Here is a 20,470-nt window from a genome sequence, read left to right as displayed (position 1 = left end):
GTTTCCTGACTTTTGAACAAAACATTACATTCATAATGAAAATAACTGATCTACATTTTCATAAACAGAAAGAAATAAATGAAATTATATTATAAAAAATTTTGAGATACATTCCATAACAATAAAAAGGCTTAAGTCAACTAGTTTACTATCATCTATTATTTTTGATGTCATATAACTGGAATTCTAAAATATATAAAAATATATCACATAAATACAGGCTATGAATATATTTTAAAAATCAATAAGAACTAGAGAAAAATGCTATGTGCACATGAGTGTGTGTATGAGTGTGTGTGTGTATTCATATGTTTGCTGGGTGGTTTTATGTCATCTTGACACAAGCTAAAGTCATCTGAGAGCAGGGAACTTCAATTAAGAACATGCCTCCATAAGTTTGGGCTGTAGACACACCTGTAGGGTACTTTACTAGTTAGTGATTGATGTGGGAGGGCCCAGCACATTGTGGGTGGTGCTATCTCTGGGCTGGTGGTCCTGGGTTCTATAAGAAGGCAAAATGAGCAAGCCATGGGGAGCAAGCAAATAAGCAGCACCCTGTCATGGCCTCTGCATCAGCTCCTGCCTCCAGCTTCTTGCCCTGTTTGAGTTCCTGTTTTGACTTCTTTCAATGATGGACCACGCTGTGGACATGTAAGTCAAATAGACCCTTTCCTCTCATACTTGCTTTTTGGTCATTGTAAACAGAAACCCAAACTAAGACTATGTGATAGACAAAGATTGTGTCTGCGCACATGTGTGTGTATGTCCAACCATAAAAACTGAGTGGCTTTACTGTTAAACCAAACAAAAAAATAAAGATATTAAAAATTCAGGTTTCTAAAATATATTAAAGATTTAACACTACTATAAATATTTTGTCATCAACATCTAAATAATCATTTGTTTAATACCTAAAATATAGACAGAGTAATGACTCTTCATTTTGTTTGTTTTTCTCTGTGATTTACTGTCTTGGTCATTAGAAATGAAATACAATAAATTCTTCCAATGTTATCATAAAAGCTCTTCTTACCTGCCAGTAACAAACTGCAAGAGAAGAACTCTCTCTTCTTGAGTAATGTCTTCCACAACTTCCCAGAACCACTACCAAGAATAACAACAATTTAGCTCACATTTCAGAGCAAATCATAGACTTATAAGAACCACAGACCATGCAATATTCATAAAGCACATTTTATTCTCTGAAACTCATTTATCAAAGATGATTTCACAAAAGGCTTTCATATGCAATATCCCCAAAGAAGAATTTATGCAAAATCTTTACTTTGTTAATGGATGTAGACTTCCATCCAATAGAGCTGAAAAGCTTACAAAATTAAATAGCAAACTTAACTTCATTCTAGGCTCCAGAGAGATTTTACCTGAATAACTGGATCTTCTCTTTCATAGCCACTTGTGTATTCTGTATTTTTTATCCAATCATTTACATCAATTTCCGGCATGCCAGAAAGCAGTAGCTCCTTTGGGGAAGAAGAAAAATATTTCATTAATCTTCCTTGGGAAAAAAAAAGCCATTACATTTAAATAGTAAATTTGCCTTAATTAGAAACTAATCCCATATAAACCTGGTTTACGTCTATGACAGTTTCTACATTATCATCAATAATAAGTGCTACATAAAGAGGAACCTGTCACAGTGACATTTCAAATATGGCATGAGGGGATGGGGATCCACTTTGATGCGATCTAAAACATAAAAAGAATGGCAGCGTCTGTATTTATGGTAACCATATGCAACAAAGGTTTCTATGTACACAATTCTGTAAGTATTCCCTCTGGTTCAGTTTATTTTTATTTTAATATTCTCTATAAATGTGTTAAATCCCACCAGGTCATATTCTCAACATGAAAATGTCATAAAAGCCTAAATATTATGCAAATGAAAAGCTCATTAAGAAATAATCATTTTTTCTTTATTTTAAAAATATGAATTCTATTTTGGAGTAATTCAGATCTTTTGAAGTTAATCTTCTCCAAGGCAATAACAACAACAACAACAACAACAACAACCAACAAGACTATTTTCTAGTGGCTCTGTCTGCAGTGCAAGGCATGGATCCTAGGGGCCTTGTATATAACCAGGCAAGCACACAACCACTGAGCAACATCGTTAGTACTCCTAAATACATGACTGGCTTTTGTCCAAGATCATCAAACACAGAAATCTATCACATATAACTAAAAGTTACATCAGGAAAGCCAAAATGCTCATCACCAGGGGTTTCTCGGGAAAAGAGAAGGAAAAGCGTGTCTGTGTCTCTGAATCAGCCCACGTTTCATAGATGGAAGCCCTACAGTGAGGTGAGGGAATGAACGATGCATGTCTGTTTACAGGGACTGAGAACATACTTCAAGGCCACGACTTACAACGACTGTGATTAATATATACCTAACTAGGGCAGCATATGTTCTAGCAAAAGCAATCTAGGTAAGGTCTGAGCACTCTGTCTATTCACTAGGTCAGTACGAGTGGCCCTTTTCCATATTTTCCATATGAAATTGGATTTTCTTCATATACTTCAGCCAAATAATGAAGTACAACTGATCATACACAGAAGCAGATATGAGAATCCAGATATGAGATATTTAGCCAGGGATCCGAAATCTGCAAAAACTGTGTCATTTTTTCTCATTATTTTTGTTCTGTTCTTAGATTAGCTTTTATTTCTAAATGTCATTTACATAAACATAATTAACAAAGCACATTTCCCTTCTAATTTAATTTCAAGTACAGCAAATATCCATTGGTATACTAACCCATATAAGCAAAGGCTCTTTTGAAGGAGATCATCCCAAGATCATATAATTGAGAACCTCCGGTGTGCATATCCCAGTCCTTGCCAGTCTCATGACTGGCCGACTCCTGACTCTTAGTTAGCACCCCTGGCACACTCTGCACTCTCTGCAGACTGGCTTTCTTGCTTACTAACTGTAGATAAGATCTGAGCAACTGAGAAGCACAGGTAGGGCCCACAGCTCTGCTCCCTTCAGGTTTCTGCGCTGTTGTTCTGTAGTGTGGAGTCCATAGAGCATCTCCTTGACACTTCCTTCTCACACAGGACCCTTCACTACATCTCTTCTAGCTGTCTCTTTTAGCAGAAGCCACAACAACGGCTTCCCACGTTAGCCAGCTCTTCTTTATTCCTTATAAACAGAGCTTTAATGGTCCCTTTGTTAAGGCTTCCTTACGTGACCCACCTGAGAAAACTCGGCTCCCTTGCAGAACCCCGACACAGATCTACCAAAGAGCACCTGGATGAATTTTAAATGTTTCTCACAATTCACCAGTTTAATTCCCTTCTCAGACTAAAGATAAGCTTTTAATATTAAAGTGAAGATAAGCTTTTAGTATTATTCCATAATTAACAATTGGGAATAATATTGCAACTGCACTCTCAAAAATTGTTAACTATTTTATAAGTATCATATTTGCTATAATTTAAGGAAAAGGGAAAAATGATTTTTGGGGTTTTTTTTTTTGTTTTGTTTTTTGAACTACAGGCCTAGAACTCACAGAAATGTGATTACGTCTGCCTCCATGCAAAAACTAAGGGCAGCATGTGCCCACAAACCTGTTTGTGGGGGTTGTTTTTGTTTTACATACTTAATAAACACTGGTTATTGTTTTATTGTCAGAACATGACCCAGAAGGTATTCTGAGTGCTTGTGAGAAAAACCCAAGAAACCAAGGCAAGAGTCTTGTGACTGTCCTGAGTTTTTAAAACTGTTTACATGGAATGTGTTTTTATGCTCCTCCCAGGTGTAGTGAAAAGGAGTTGAGTTTACTTCAGAGTATTCATTACAACTGGATATTGTTATTTGTTTATATGGCTCTATGGAAAAACCTTTTGTCACAGGAGGCTTGTCTGCCATGTGTGACTTGCCCTTCGGTTGTACACTTTATTCATGCCTTAACCCTCAGAGTATAAACTGTCTGATGCTCTGAATAAACATGAAACTTTACATGAAACTTTAGTCCACCTCGTTTATGGGCTCCATTCTCCCAGGTATCACCACCATTAGAACCATAACATTTAATGATTTTTTTTCTTTAAATTCCTATAATAACTAACGAAAAGTTATTAAGATGACAAATAACAAAAGGTAAATTCAAAATAAAAAGTACATATAGCAAAAATATTATTAAATTCCAATAATTTATTTCTTGACATTGGGAGAGGGGCTTGGGAGGGGAATAAGACAGGGTCTGACTGTGTAGTCCTAACTGGCCTTGAACTCAGAGACGTGCCTGCCTCTGCTTTCTGAGGGATGGTATTAAAAGGCATGTACCACCACAACTAGACAATAATTTATTCTTAATATACTAAAAGAACTAAACTTTTTAAGATACAACAAAGAATCAGGCCCAGTGCCCATATCTGTAATCTCAGCTCTGGGAGGTGACAGAAGGAAGGAGTTCAAAGCCATCCTCAGCTACACAGCACAGCTGAGTTCAGCCAACTTGGGCTGTATGGAACTCTACCTCTAAACACAAATAAAAAACTACAAATGTGTGTATACTCAGATGCACACATAATCTAAACAGAGAGGCTACACTAATGGAACCAGAGTCACAGAAATTAGAATGCCTAGAATCCATATGACTTGGTGTTTTGGTATTCCAGCATCACAGATGCAGCACACAATGGGATGATAACTACTCGGACCTCTAAGCCTTCTAAGTGTCACTGCTTACATATATCTTAGGGTAACCTTGGCCACTGCTTGGGCTCTCTATCCATAGTAACTGATGCCAGATCTTGGAGCAACTATATGCTTTCTCCTCCTCACATAAACAAAATTGTAAAAAGTTTTTTTTCTTGATGTAGCATATCCCTGTTCTATAACTCCATGTACATAAAACATACACACATATTTTGATGAGGAAAAACTACAGCACAACTAGTTTGGTATCCCTTCAACTGTCAAGGTTCAAGAGTATAAAAGACAAAAGGAAAGAGACATAATAAAATACTAGCCAGTGAATTATAATTGTGTGCAGCAATATGTATGATAACCACAAAACACTTTGTTTTCCATTTACATTTATTTTCAAAATAGATAAACCTGCCAAATCCAACACAGATGGCAACATTCAGGTATACTTAGCCAAAATCTCAAGAAAATAAGCTGGGGAAAGCTGGAGTATAGGGAGGTATTGGAAATCAAAGTACATTCTAAACAGCTAGGGGAAAAAAGCCACACTTAGGGCAGCAGCCAATAGTAGAAAAGCAAGTAAAATTCTCCTCTTAGGCCGGCTGCACAGCACTGGCCATCAACAGAACAAAAGCATCAGAAGTACATGACATCCTAGATCAAGTGGACGACTTCCAAACACTGAAACTAACATTTTGCCAGCAGTCCACAGAAGATCTAATCTATCATATATAGAACACAAAGCAAGTCTCAACACACACACACACACACACACAACTGAAATAATTTTTTGTGTTCTATTTGACCATAAGAGAATAAAGCTGCAAGGGAAACTACAGAAAATACACCACTCATGAACATTAAACGATGCAGTACTAAATAATGAACGGATCACTAAAGTAATCAAGAAGGAAAAAACTTCCTAAAGTTCAAAGAAAATGAACACAAAACATTTAAAAAGCTACAGGATACAATGAAAGCATCCTAAGAGAGCTCACGGCTATGAATACCCACACTGAGAGAGAGAAGGAGCTGAGGAGGGAAAGGCATCTGCTACCTCACCTTAGGATCCAAGCGGATCCCAGGAACCCACACGGTAAATGGAGAGAACTCTCACAAAATGCTCTGACCTCTGTATGCACACACATGCGCACTACAGCAAGCAGATACACAAGTATACATGCACGCACACACACACACACACACACACAATTGTTAAAGTTAAAAATAATAATAAAAAAATAAGGTCCCTAATCATGGCAGAAATTATTCAATTAGAAGTTCTAAAAATACAAAGAATCAAGAAAAGAGTCAATTCTTTGAAAATATAAACAAAATAAAGAAATCTTTGGCAAAACTAAGAATATTCAAGCTGTAAAATCAGAGTTGAAAAGGAAGAGATTATAGCAGTTACCAATAAAATCCAGAAAATTGCAGACATACCTTGAAAACATAGTACACTAAATTGGATTATCTAGAAGAAATAGAGAAAGTTCTAGACACAAATGACATACCAAAGTTAAAATAAGATTAGATAAAGAATATAGCAGATCTGTCACAAGGAACAAGATGAAAACAGAAAGTTAAAATCCTTCCAAATAAAAAATGTGTACACCCAGATGGGTTCACTACAGAATCCTACCACCCTTTAAAGATCTAACACCAACCCTTCTCCAGTTATTCCATAAAACAGTAAAGGGGGAGGTGCTATCAACTTATTTTACAAACCTGTATCATCCTGATGCCAATAACACATAGACACAACAAAGTAAGGAAATGACAAGGGCTAGAGAGATGTCTCAGCAGATCAAAGTACCTGCTGCCAGGCATGACAACCTGAGTTCAAACCTGGGACCCAGACAGGTGGGGAGAAAACCAATTCTCATAAGTTGCCCTCTGGCCTCTACACTGACAGTGTGGCATAAACCTCCTAAGAGAAGCAAGGACCCTACAGGAACACCTAACCAATTTGTGACTGGGTTTGCGGTCCATGCCTCAAGAAGGAATTCACATTTGGTACTATAAACCAATCCCCAACTGTGGCTAGGAGACAAATGACTGTGGCCAGTTTACTAAATGGATGGGATACGCCCATCATCCTGCCTTCTAAATACCAATGTTTACGCCTGTAAGATTAGTGCTACTGCCAATGTTAGTCAGAGAAGGTTCCTTACGCCCTCATCAACAATGGCTGCAGAGATCCATGGGTGAATATTGCATGAGTGAGTCTAGCCATAAACAGAACATCTTTATGACCCCTCCCAATGCCCAGGGAAACAAGACAAAAGGGATAGAAGGTATATACGAGACAGAGAACAGAGTGAGTAGTGGTGTGGACTGCTTAGCTCTGGGCATGACCTAACTGTCAAACTCACAAGACCTGCATATGGTTGGGCCATCCCAAACCCTGTCCTGGAGTGTGGAGACTCCTGGAACCAATCCCACTTCTTCCTTGGAATGTGTCTGCAGTTAGCAGCAGGGTGTAGCTACCAATAAGTGCCTAAGCACCTGCATACAGTCTTAAGGAAACTCAATGGGTCACCCCTCCCCCTCAAAAAAAACCAAACAGGAAAAAGAAAGGCCAGTTGGAGAGAGAAAGGGGAAAACAGGAGTGTGAGGGGGATAAGAAAGGATAATGGGGGAGGGGGGATATGGTCAAAATATACAATGTACATGTATGGAAATAAGATGAAACCCATTACTATGCTAATAAGTATTTTCTTTTACAAATAGTTAAAGCTATGATTATAGTACTCAGAGATTAATTCTTCTCCATGAAGGACAGTGACTAGAAGACAAAAAAATATCTAGAGTGGTAGGGTTTTTATTACTTAATCTGGCTGCTGGTTTGATATATTTCTTAATTTACATATATATATATATATATATATATATATATATATATATATATAAATTAAATTAGAAGCTTTCATAGTCTATGAATAACAGCAAATCACCAAGCAACATTTTGTCAACTATTTCTGCTATTGCAATTTACTTTGTTCATATACATAGACAAAAAAACCCTAACATTCTGTCTTGAATGTCACAAAGCTAATTTAATTGAAGTATAATACATCAAAATTCAGGTTCCAGTCATGTCCACAAACAATTCTTAACTATTTCTGGTTTTGTTTTGTTTTGTTTCTGAGACAGAGTTTCTCTGTGTAGCCTTTACTGTCCTGAGGCTCTCTCTGTAAACCAGGCTGGCCTCAAGCTCAGAGATCAACCTGCTGCTGCCTCTCAAGTAACTATTTGTTTTTAAATGCTAATGATGACATAAAACTAAACAAAGACAAAAATCTATGTCAAATGAAAAGAATAATCTTATAGCTAAAATAAGACAAAAAAAAAAAAACCCCTTCAAAACAACATTCAATAAAACTGAGGCACAATGGACTTCTAAATTACACTAATTAGAAAATGTTATTTCTATACTATGTTACATTTTTCCATTATCTAGAATTGTTTTCAATTATTCTTTTTTAAACAAGAAAGCAATGTGGTTTGACTTTAACATGCCCTCCACAGACTGTGTCTGCACACTTGGTCCCCACACCTTTACAAAGTTGTGTTCAGCTGTAGTAACTGGGCAGCTGGGAGCAAGCTTTAGCATTTGGATAAGGCCCCTACTTTCAGCCCACTCTGTCACTAATTGTTTTCCTTCCTGGCCTGCCAAGATGTGAGCAAGCATCCATCCTTAATCTTCCTACTACCACAGTGAGGAGCAGCCCCTCCTCTATGCCTTCCCCACCAAAATGAACTAACTATATACACCTTCAAACCACGATCCAATTATATACACCTTTCTTCCCTAGAGCTCCCATCTGTCAGGTACTTGTCACAGAAATAAGAAAAGTAAAATACTGTGTCTTATTAAGGTTTTAGACAGATCAAGAAGTTTGAAAATAATTTATTAATGATAAGAAAAAGGAAACAGCCAAAAATAGACATTAACATAAAATTATAAATTCTGTTAGGTCACAGAAGAAGGCAGGCAAATTGAAGACAAAACCAAACATTCACTGGGCACTTCAACAAAGAAAGTAGACTACACAAAGCATGGAAATAAGAGAATTATAAAAATTATACAACAGACACACACACACACACACATTAAAACAAACACTGGAGAAGATACATAAATACAACAAGAAAAGCCCGTAGTATCCTTTACCCCCATGTAACCAAGTTACAATTTCAGAAACAACTGAGAATACATTGCTTCTGGGAAGACAGGACTTCAACATCTCCCATGTCAAAGCCATTAAAAACTCTATTTCATTTTTCTCCATCATACATGGACATTTCACTAAGGGAACTCTTAATAAGGCTACTCAGTTTAAGACATGTAAAACCATATATCTGCTTACAAAATTCTATGCATAGCTCTAAACAATAATGCCTTATTAAAATATCCCATTCAGTACTCCAGAATTTAGTAATTCTGCTTTTATATTTTACGGTTCTAGGGGTGAAACCCAGGGCCTTCTGTGTGCTAAATGTGAGGCAAGCAAGCGTTTCCCGACTAAGCAGCGTCCTCAGCACTCAAAGCACCTCTGAGTGGCCACAGATGGAGCTGCGCTCCGGTGTACGAGAAAGAACATGCTCTTCCTTACCAATTCATACTCGTCAAACAGTTGTATGAGGGAAGGTGGGATGAACATATGAAAACCCTGTAAAAACGCATTGATCTGCGGCTGAATGGCTCTTGTCATACGCAGTTCAGTAACGAGCTGGACATACTCCGCCTATAAAAAAGAATGTTTTCTGATGATTACATTTTAAATCTCATACATTAAGCCAGAATGGATGCATTTGTTTCTTAAGTAAGAGACAAAGTTAGAAGTAACCTGACAGCAACACTCACTCCTCAGCAAACCAGTAAACACTCTGACTTAAGCCATCAAGCCCGTATCTTAGCACCCTGCATGCCCCATATGGGGGCATGATGCACACAGTCTGGCTCGGCCACAGCCTCTCCTCTCTCACACACCACCAGCATTATGGCACATGTTGTCCCTAGTCCCATCTGTACCTCTGAACTGCTGTCTCCACAGCACAGCCACAGGGGACTTGAGGTATTACATCACAGACCTTAAGGTCATTCCACCCTTCTTCCTGACTTCCTAATATATCTACTTCTAGTTCTTAAGTCCTAAATAGTCCCTCGACCTTTGCTGCTAACAAAGCAACATTTAATTTCCTTGGCCTTATGGCTAATCTCTAAATGCAAGCCTGCTTAGGCCTCAATGTCTTTAAACTTCCAGTTCCTTTTGATCAAAACACTGCATTAGAGTGTAACATCTCTGAAGGCAAAGATTTTAACAGCATATGGTCCCACATGCAAAAAAAAAAAAGAGCGGCTACCTTATGTGCAATAAATGTTATAAAACAAACGCATACATCCACCCAAATACTCTGGGTGTAGTTAATTTTATTACAGTCAACTCAATTCTGAGTTAAAACAGCTTAAACTGGCACATTCCTTTAATCCTAGCACCTGGAGGCAGAGGCAGGGAGGCAGGGAGGCAGGGAGGCAGAGGGAAGTAGAAATCTTGAGTTCGAGGCCAGTCTGATCTACAGAGCAGTTTCCAGGACTACACAGTGAAGCCCTGTCCTAAAAGCCAAAATTAAAACAAACAAAACAAAAAAGCTTATTTTATCTAGTTTTTAAATTGTTTCTTAATTTTCTTTTTTTTTTCTGAAATAGATATCACTAAGTAGCCTAGGATTTTCTTAAATCTACAATCTTTCTGCCTCAGTTTTCTAAACATTAGAATTATAATGCATTTTATTTTAAACCACATTTTCCTCACAGGAAGCAGACTCACTTAAAATTCAGCAAGTACTAAAAAATGTGTTCGGTACAAAATTATCATATGTGCACACAAAGTATCAGAAGTTAGGTCATTTATGTGTTCCTTAAATAAATGCTTCTAAGTCAGATTTTTTTTTTTTGTTTAAAATTATGGTGCAAATACTACATATACTTCTCAACAATCAGAAATGATTTCACTACACACAAAATAAAGCAAGCCTGCTCTAACAGTGGTTAGGTTTCTGTCAGCCTGACATAAGCAAGTCACCTGGGAAGAGGGAAGCTGACTGAGAAAACACTGCCCTCAGACTGGCCAATAGGATGTCTGTGAGGCTTGAGCGGTACCACCTCTGGGAACACTGACTTAAGGTTTATAAGAAGCAGACTGAGCAAGCCAGTAGGCAGTATTCCTCTGTGATCTGCATCAGCTTCTGCCTCAAGCTCCTGTCTGATTTCCCTCAATGATGGCCTGTGAGGAAAATAAACCTTTCGTCTCCAAGTTTCTTTTAGTTTTTACCTCAGTAACAGGAAGCAAACCTGTTTGCTTTAGTTTCCTTCTGTTTTTCTGGCACTAATCTGATACTTTCTTTCAAAGGCACGGAGCCAGTATGTTAATACAAGACTGAATACTCTGAATTTTCCATAACTCTGAGGCTACAGAAGTGTCAAGAGTAGACTGGTTCTTCATGATCCTCCTAGAGCACATTTGGCAACTTCTATAACCTGGCACAAGGAAAAGAGCCACTACTTGCCCACTACTCAAAGTATTACACAGGAACACTCAAAGGTATTATTCAGGAACTCATCAGGCCATTATTTAACATTTAACAATCAAACAGTAATAAATTCTAAATCTCCAGGATTTGACCTACACATACATACCTACCTAACACCGGCCAGTGACAACAGCAGAAGTGTCAATTCATTACTAGCATCCAGTCATCGCTTAGTTCATGTCTACTCTCACCCAAACTGTTCACTGAAAGCATTACCATGTTCCAGACTCGTTTACTATTTATACCACTAATATGCTTAAGATACAGGGAACCCTGAGAAAGAGGAAGCTGAAAGAGTGTGAGAGCCAGAGGAGAAGGCAAGAGAACAAGGTCCTCTAAATGAACTGGACAAAGCTCATGTGAGCTCACAGAGACTGAAGCAGCAAGAACTAGGCCTGCATGGGTCTGCCCCAGGTCCTCTGCACATATACAATAGCTTTCAGTTTAGATTTTTACAGGCCACCTGGGAGTGTGAATGAGTGGGTCTCTGATTCTTGTGCCTGCCTTGGGGCTCTTTTCCTTTTGTTGGTTTGCCTTGTCTAAATTTGATGTGATGGCATTTGTTTTGTTTTATTGTATTTTATTTGGTATGTTTTGTTGCTACCTCTGAGAATCCTGTTCTTTTCTAATGTGGAGACAGAAAAGGAGTGGATCAGCAAGGGAGGGGACGTGGGAAGGAAATGGGAGGAGTAGAGGGAGGGAAAGCTATAATCATAATATAATATATAAAAAAGGAATCTTTTTTAATAAAAGAGGAAAATATGATTAAGATGCTATATAACATCCTATCGTTCCTAAGCAAGAATTACTTTCTTGTTAAGGTTTTGATTTTGTAATCTTAAAAGTATTATTTGATAACTACTGTTTGAAACCATATCAAATTACAAAGCATTCACACCATGGAAGTAGTGGCTCAGTGGGTAACAGGGTTTGCTATGCAAATATGAGAACCTGATCCCATCACACTAGTGAAAAGCTGGCCCTGTAACCAAAAAGGATCACTAGGGCCAGCTCCTGTTCAGTAAGAGATGCTGTCTCCAGGAACTAAGGCTCCCATGCACACATACCCTACACATATGCATGTACATAGACAATATCCATACATACATACACATGTACGCAATAAAAATCTTAATGAGAGACATGAAACTATTCTGCACTGCTCAATTGGACTCTGCCTACTTAGCTGGATTCCAGAGGTATCAGAAGAGCACTAGCCCCACACATTCAGTGTTTAACTTGGTTCTCGTAGTTATACCATTCTTTCCTCACAGTTTCTTCTTTTCGTTCTACTATGGTTTTCCACATTAATTTCAGTATCCAGACCATAATTACCAGATGCTAATTTGTAAATATCAGCTCCTTCATATGCCAATTTTCACACTAATGTCAAAAGTATTTGAGTATCTATTTTTCAGTAGAATAAAATTCTAGCATTACAAACTTTGAATTGCTCTGACAGAAACTGCATTAATAGAAAAATTCCAAACTGTTTTTAAATGTTTCCTTATCTCTTTATAAGGAGTAAATCTTCAAACAGAATAAATAATAAAAATCAACATTTCTTGACAACTATTACTTCAAACACCCACTACTGCTGCACACTAACATTCCAGCTGGAAGTCATGAGCTTCCAATCTTTGCTTTGTGAATGCTAGTATCAATTTTAAGGCAAATGACTCCTTTAAGAAGATACCTTAAAGATTTTACATATCAGCCAAGTGTGACATCACACACCTGTAATGCTAACACAGAAAAGAGGGAAGGCAGGACTATCACGGTTAGTTGAAGACTAGCCTATAATACGCCAGAAAATCGATTTGAATGAGAATTGCCCTCATAGGCTCTTATATTTTAATGTTTAGTCTGCAGTTGCTAAAACTATTTAGGACAAATGAAGAGGTATGGCCTGTTGGAGGAAGTATGTTACCAGGGATAGGCCTTGAGGTTTCAAAAGCCCAAGCTATCCCCAGTACAGACAGACTGACAGACAGACAGACAGACAGACAGACAGACACAGACACACACACACACACACACACACCAACTGCACATCACGCTGCAAGCTCTAAGTTACTACTCTTGTACCTGCTTTCTGCCTGATGCCATCACCCCTGCAATGATGCACAGACTCTAACCCTCTGAAATTAAAAGCAAGCCATTAATTAAATGCTTTCTTTAATAAATTGCCTTGACCATGGAATCTCTTCACAGCAACAAAAAAGAAAAGACACTATCTCAAAAAAAAAAAGGATTATACTAATACTAATGATTGATCTATGTTATTAACAGCCATTCCCAATCCTAATCACAAAGGCTTAGACTTTGGTACCATTTTGCTAAAATTCTATAAGCAACCAAATAACTAGTTAAATTGTTTTGAGGTACTTATTACCACAGTATTCCAACCTTGGATAAGATTCACATTCCCAATGAATGTCCCCCTCAACATGAACATATTATCACTTAATGTATCACTTTGAACAAAAGACATAAATGCAAAATAATAAAATAAATATTTTCGAACTCTAAATAAAACTCATGTGTGAGTGGAAGGGGCTACTAGAAGATGCTCACATTCCCAGAGCTGAAGAGCATAGAGCTGCATGAAAGGATCTTTCTACTTTGTCACATTACATGTATCTGAAAGGAGCGGTGGACCTACTCAGCAGGTGCAGTGTCCGTATTTAAGAGCTATGGTTAATGCTTGCAGGTTCTGTTGAAATGTCCTCACCCGTTTAGCAAAGGCTCTGTTTCAGTACTACTGAGTGTAGGCCTTCAGTATGAACTAAAGCACTAATGTGATGTGAGGTGGACAAGCCTACAATTCAGAGGGCTCAGAGGGCAAAGGCACTTGCAGCACAAACCAGACATCCCTGAGAACCACACAGAGTGTAAGGAGAGAACCAACTCCACAAAGTTGTCCTCTGACCTCCACAGATGCACCATGGAAGGTACACATTCCTACACACACATCACATAAGCAATAATAATGGCAAATTTAATATTTTAAATCATTAAGCTCATATAGATTTAAAAATACAAGTAGTTTATTATTTTCATTTCTTTACTAATTCGATTTATAGATTAACAGGACTTGACTCATTATATTTTTAAAAATTAAAATTCTTCTTCAATATCATTACTGTTGCACATAGGATGAAGGCCACTGAATCTGAACTTAGGAGGCTTAGACTTTGGTACCAGTTTGCCATTCATTCCCCACCTACCCACCCACCAAGGAAACCAAATCGTCAATATATGGAAAAATCAGTGCCACCCGGGTCAGTGACCAGGGTCACCAGACCAAATAGAAGGTCAGCCAGTATATGAGGAGGGGCTGGAAAGTGGCTGTTCCCAGGGTCAGGTAGAACGGAAGATGTTGCTGAGGACTGCCCCCATCCCACACTACCAGGGTCCAAGGCTGTAGTCAGCAAAGAATGCACAATGAAGTACATAGCACAGGTGGTGTCCAGGCCAGGGCCACAGAATAGCCATCAAAGCTGAAGAGCAGCCCTGGGAGTACACTGAGGATCATCCCTGCCCACTTGTTACCACCGTAGGTCAAGAGGTGGAAGGTACTCAGTTCACTGCCTACAGTGGCCAGGTACAGGCCCAGAAGCAGGGCCACACCTCCCTTAACAGCCACATCAGAACCTTTTCTAATGTCCAGAGTCATCCCAGCCAGCAGCACATACATGATGAAAGCCCTGGTGGGGCCGGGGTCCGTGAGCTCCATATCCTGAGTGGTAAGCCATGGCTATGGCATTCACTTGACCTAATGGCCAGCTGCCTTGAATCGTGGGTACGAGCACTACGAACAGCTGCTTCTCTCACCCGGCACTGACCAGAGTTACCCAATCGCCCACCATGTCCCAGAGTTGGCTGACTGCAGCCACCATGTTCATGGCATCACACTCTGAACACCACTCATTCTTTAGGCATCCATGTCCTTTGTATATAAATCCACATGAAAGATAAAAATAAGTACAACCTGAGCTCCCCATTCTATTGCCTATAACTGAACATGATCTTTCTATGTAAGTAAAATACATAAAGCTTAGAGTCTTCAATTCATAATTATGTGAAACTAAGACATACTTTTTAGACTACAATCCCCCCCCCAAAATCATTTTGAATGATCTTCACTTAGCAAAAATGTTAACAACAGTTCTCTATTGTAGAATACTGAAGACAATAAGTTTTAAAATGTGACCATGATTGACAAATAAAGAGTTCAATGCAAGGAACTGGATACTTCCCTTCAAGTTATGGTCAAATATGCCCTTGAGACCTGTTTTCAATACAGGCTATAGTAATTGCTCTTGGTTTTACCTAAGGCCCTAGCTGAAGATGCTATACACACTGATCACAGGACACAGCAAAATCAAGTTCATGCTGACTCCCTCTTGCTTTTACAAAACTAGAAGGTACTAAGTAGAAGGTGTTCCTGGGGGACAAGAGTCATTCAGTGTTTCTCAACTGTGAACCTTGCTGCAAACTATAGTAATACCAGCATGACAAGATCTGCTCACAGGTGCAATACTAGGACAGATGTCATGGGGGCAACCAACCAGTTTCTGCTTGTAATTAATGTCCACTTCACAGAAGGAAACACACGCCTGGTTTCTGTAAATCTGGCAAAGAGTCCAACACTGGGGAGCTCACAGGCCCCACGAATGAACCTATTACATTATTTTGCTAAATGGGTACAGTATCAAACTTTCCTCCATCTTCCACATCACTCTCTACCCATAGACTAGTGCAGCTCTGACGCCTCATCAGAGAAGTCTTTGTTTAGTGGCTGGTGATTAACACAGAACTTCATAACTGGTGAAGGTGCTCAGCTAGTGGAAGTGGAGTGCTCAGCCATAAATGGGACATCTACATCACACCCCTTCCTAAGGTGCAGAATCACAGGAGGCAGAAAGATTGTAAGAGCCATAGGACAGGTATAATCAAATTGAACCCATTTCTTTTTTTTTTTTTTTTTGGTTTTTTGAGAACCCATTTCTTAAGGACATGACAGGACCACTATACTCATGAATTCACAGCAGTTGTATCTGCCTGCAGAAGACCTATACAAGACCAAGCCAACCAATGTTCTAGTACAGATGAAAAGGGGCTTATGAGCCACCACCCTACTAAGAAGCTATTGTAGCTTGATGGCTTTGGGGGCTGGGAGTGAGGTGGGAGCAATCAGTCTTCTGTAAGGATACGGTTCCTGATGGGTGGGCCGCACTCCACTAGATGGCCCTACACCCTGAAGTAAAGGACTAAATAGATGGCAAAATTGATCTTAGTGAACTATTTAAAAAACAAAAGGGGGCACAAAACTGATGAAGGGGAGGAAGGTAGGAGTGGATCTGGAAGGAATAGAGTGAGAAAATATGATCAAAATATACAATATGAAATTCTCAAAGAATAAAGGTACTTTTTAAAAATGTGACCATGTCTTTGAGCCTTTTACAAATATTACACATTTTAATAAATCTACAGTCTGCAACATTTTTAATATGTACAGCAATGTAAAATATTAAGTGTCATTATTTTTAAGTCAACTTTAAACAAATAGATAACATATAATAATAAAAACATGTCATATATGTGTATATTATATACATATGAAATCAAGAGGTAGGATTTACTGGAACATAAAAGCACATACAAAGTTTTAACACTGAGATTCTTTTCTGTGTTAAAACTCTTTAACCTGGTGCAGAGAAGATGATTCAGGGAGTGAAGTGTTTGATACATCAGCTTCAGATCTCTGGAACCCACGTGAAAGGCAAGAACAGAGGTGTGCCTCTGTAACCCCAGCCTTTGAGGTGACAGACATAGATGACTCCCGGGGAATCACTGGCCAGGGAGTATAGAACAAAATGATGATGTTCATGAGAGATACTGTCTCTCATGGAAAAATAAGGCAGAACAAGCAAAACCAGTATTGAGTCAATGACTCAAGAGACACAGGAAGGATCTCTTTGAAGATCTTCCCTGTGTCACTGCGGGCCTGTCTGTAGGTGTCTGCAAATATGATCGAGTAAATGCACCTCCACAGAGCTTTGCACTCACTTCACATGTTCCCTGGCCACTCACTCTCTCACTTAGCAAGGTATTGTAGAAAGCAGGCTCTAGAGGTATGTCACACAGCAACTGCAGTATATAACCTGCTTCTCAGACCACACCCACTTCTGTGGAGAACTTTTACATACACCTGCACCTACACACGTGTCCCCAGAGGATAAGTTTCTAAGACAACTGTCACACTAAAGTATGTAGTCACACTAAGTGTCAATAAATACTGCCAAAATGCCCCCACCCATAAAAGTCAAGAAACAACTGAGAAAAATAACCCATTGTCAATACCTGGCTTCCACGTGCATCCACACTGGAGACACGCCTGCTCACATACATGCAGATATCACATACATACAAATAAAAAAATTTTGAATATCTAACTTTTAAAATATACAATATGTATATAAAATATACAATTGTATATAAAATATACAATATTAATATTATCATCACTTAGTATACATTTCCAATCAACTTTTTCAAAATGCAAATGCTTAACTAATACAGTCAGCTAAACAGTAGTCTAAATTACGCGAATAACCAACACATCACAGTATTAAACTAAAATGATTCTTTCTAACTCAAGTCTTAAATATGCTAGTTTGCTTAACTTAAGTACTTTCATCTCCTTGCAAATGACAAAGTAAGTTTTTCTAGCAAATGCTGGAATAATTTAGAGAAACTGGCATCAGGGCCATTATGAAGAATGACTAAGGCAAAAATCTGGATACTTACTTTGTTATTCTGTGTCACAAGAATACTTCCACCCCCAGGCTTTAAAGGCACCTCTTCCATAGCTCCAAATACATCAGTCTCTACAGAAAAAGTCAGTTCTAGACCCAAGTCACTAATATCGTTATCTAAAATCCATTGCAAATTTTTGGCATATTCTGGATCAATAGATGCTACATCTTGGTAATTTACAGGAATACCTAAAAAGAAAATTGAAAAGACAGCAGTTACAATATAGGCACTTCTGACTTCCCTTTACTGATTTAATGGTGAAATGCTGCCCTCTACAGATACTCTGAAAAACCACAAAATATAATCAAATTTGCAGCATGTTTAAAATGGATGCTAACTTCTAAATTTAGAAGTCCATTAAATTAAGCTGCTGTTCCTTCTTCATCTTTACAATGCTGTCTTTCTTTGAAACAGCTATTTAGGAAGCTGTTATAAGCTTCAGAATTACCAATTACTTTAGGTATATGCATAAAAAAATGGATGCTTTGTATAAACACATACACACTAAAATGGAAATGCAAAAAAAAAAGTGATTTTAAAAAAGGGTAGAGCATTTTTCTCTCCCTCTAGCCCCCAGATACCTTAGGAACACAGATGGTCTCTTATCAGAGCACTAATTCTTTCAACAGAAATGGTAAAATTGGCACTTATCCAATCCATTCTCTCTAAAAGCTGCAAGGAAAGCAATGTAAATGTCTTTAGAAGTGAGGGTACATCCATACCGAGAATGTGCTTGTAGAATGACCGTGTGAAGTAAATATTGACCAACTGCCTGTGGTTCAAAGCTAGCCCCAAGATCTGTCCAGCAAACCGGAAATAGTTCAAGTGATCAGGATTGACATAGGAGTTGCTGTTGGGCTGAAAAGTTGTTCCTATTGAAATAAATAGAGGACAGTAAGATCTATATGCAGAAAAGAACATTCCAATGCAGGTAACTTTATTCACGTGTAACTCACTCAGCATGGCTACAGTTACACTATGCAGACTACAGCATGCAGTTCTTTGCATAATCTACAGAAAGACAGTAGAATTGGAAGTATAAAAGATGATCATCAGTTCACACTTGAGAGGAAGTTATAAAATACTTCTGACTGACACCAAAGAGACCCTGGTAAATACAATAAAAGATCATACACATATGCAAACATTTTTCTAGGAACTGTGGCAGTAACTACTCAGCTATAAATCTGTCAGACACTGCTTCATTCATCTGTACATGCCCAGTACTCACTAGATGTTGCATATTAAGATATACAAACTATGAAAATAACCATTCTTAAGTAATGTGATAACTGAATGTGATGCCTATTAATACTAATTAATGACTGGGAACTCTGCCCACCTAACTCATCCTACTCTTTCAAAATGCAAATAATCAAGTTTAAACAACTACCAATGATGTGAAAGTAACAACAGCAACCATGATCACTCAAACCTATGTAGTAGCGTGATACAGTCCATCTTTATGAACTATATGAAATAGACAAATTTAGAATAGAGGCACAATAAATTAGTGATAGAGGAAGCTGAGTCAAAGGTACAGAGTTTCTCCTCAGGGTGATGGGACAGCCCCAGAATTAGACTTGGTGATGACTGCATAGCATAGCAGAAGTACTTAATGCTAACAAACGATCTACTTTCAAATGTCTTCAGTGGTGAATTTTATATTTTACCAAAGAAGAAGAGGAGGAGGAGGAGAAAAACAAAATGACACACTAACTTCCAAAAAACCTAGCAAAATAGTGAAATCTAAAGCCACACCTTGACTTTATCTCCCCTTCAATACTTTTTCTGGCCATTGACGTGAATTACAAATTCATTTGTTCATAGAGTAGAATATACATTGAGTTTGTGCTTTACACTACTATTCGAAAAACAAGGCTTAAACAAAGACAAACTGATAAAATTAATAAAACAGCACCAAAGAAAATTGGGCAGGTATTAGAAAATGAGTGTCTAGACACCTCGAATACTTGCATTTTCATAGGCTTTTGATTTGCTAGTGCAACGCTGGATTAAACTGCTGTTTACTTAGGTGCGAAGGAACAGATTTGGAAACTTGTTTGTGATTGAATGATGTAAATAGACATGTGAAACACACCAGTCACTCTAAAGTGCCTCTAGTAATGATTCCCTATTGCAAGGCAAGAGGAGATGTTGACAGCCAAAAAGACTTCAAAGACAAACATAACCGTAATTCCAAAAGTTAGTGTGAGTGTAGCCATACTTTTACCTACGTATGTGATAATACTTGGACTATAGATGAGCCAGCAAAGATTTTGGGGACTCTACTTTCTTCTCCCAGTTCTGTATATTCCTCCACTATCTACTGGGTTCCTGAGAATGCTGGTTCTTAAAAAGAATAGATTTA

At 38.2% G+C, this 20,470-nt stretch overlaps 1 protein-coding gene across 3 annotated transcripts in view; it reads right to left on the bottom strand.

Annotated features, from left to right (window-relative positions):
- Hace1 (HECT domain and ankyrin repeat containing E3 ubiquitin protein ligase 1) overlaps positions 1-20,470 on the bottom strand; it is a 125,648-nt gene that overhangs the window by 9,885 nt on the left and 95,293 nt on the right. For all 3 annotated transcript variants that reach the window (XM_021175364.3, XM_029482603.2, XM_029482604.2), the window contains exons 18-22: positions 18,822-18,971; positions 18,091-18,287; positions 9,297-9,428; positions 1,383-1,481; positions 1,034-1,104 (exon numbers count right to left, since the gene is read on the bottom strand). In XM_021175364.3, coding sequence (XP_021031023.1) covers positions 1,034-1,104; positions 1,383-1,481; positions 9,297-9,428; positions 18,091-18,287; positions 18,822-18,971 — 649 coding nt within the window. The remainder of the gene's footprint in view (positions 1-1,033; positions 1,105-1,382; positions 1,482-9,296; positions 9,429-18,090; positions 18,288-18,821; positions 18,972-20,470) is intronic.

The sequence above is a fragment of the Mus caroli genome, unplaced genomic scaffold (genome assembly GCF_978045245.1).
Source record: "Mus caroli unplaced genomic scaffold, Mus_caroli_1 scaffold_9, whole genome shotgun sequence".
In the NCBI taxonomy this organism is placed as follows: Eukaryota; Metazoa; Chordata; class Mammalia; order Rodentia; family Muridae; genus Mus; species Mus caroli.
This window is presented reverse-complemented; position numbering and strand designations above follow the sequence as displayed.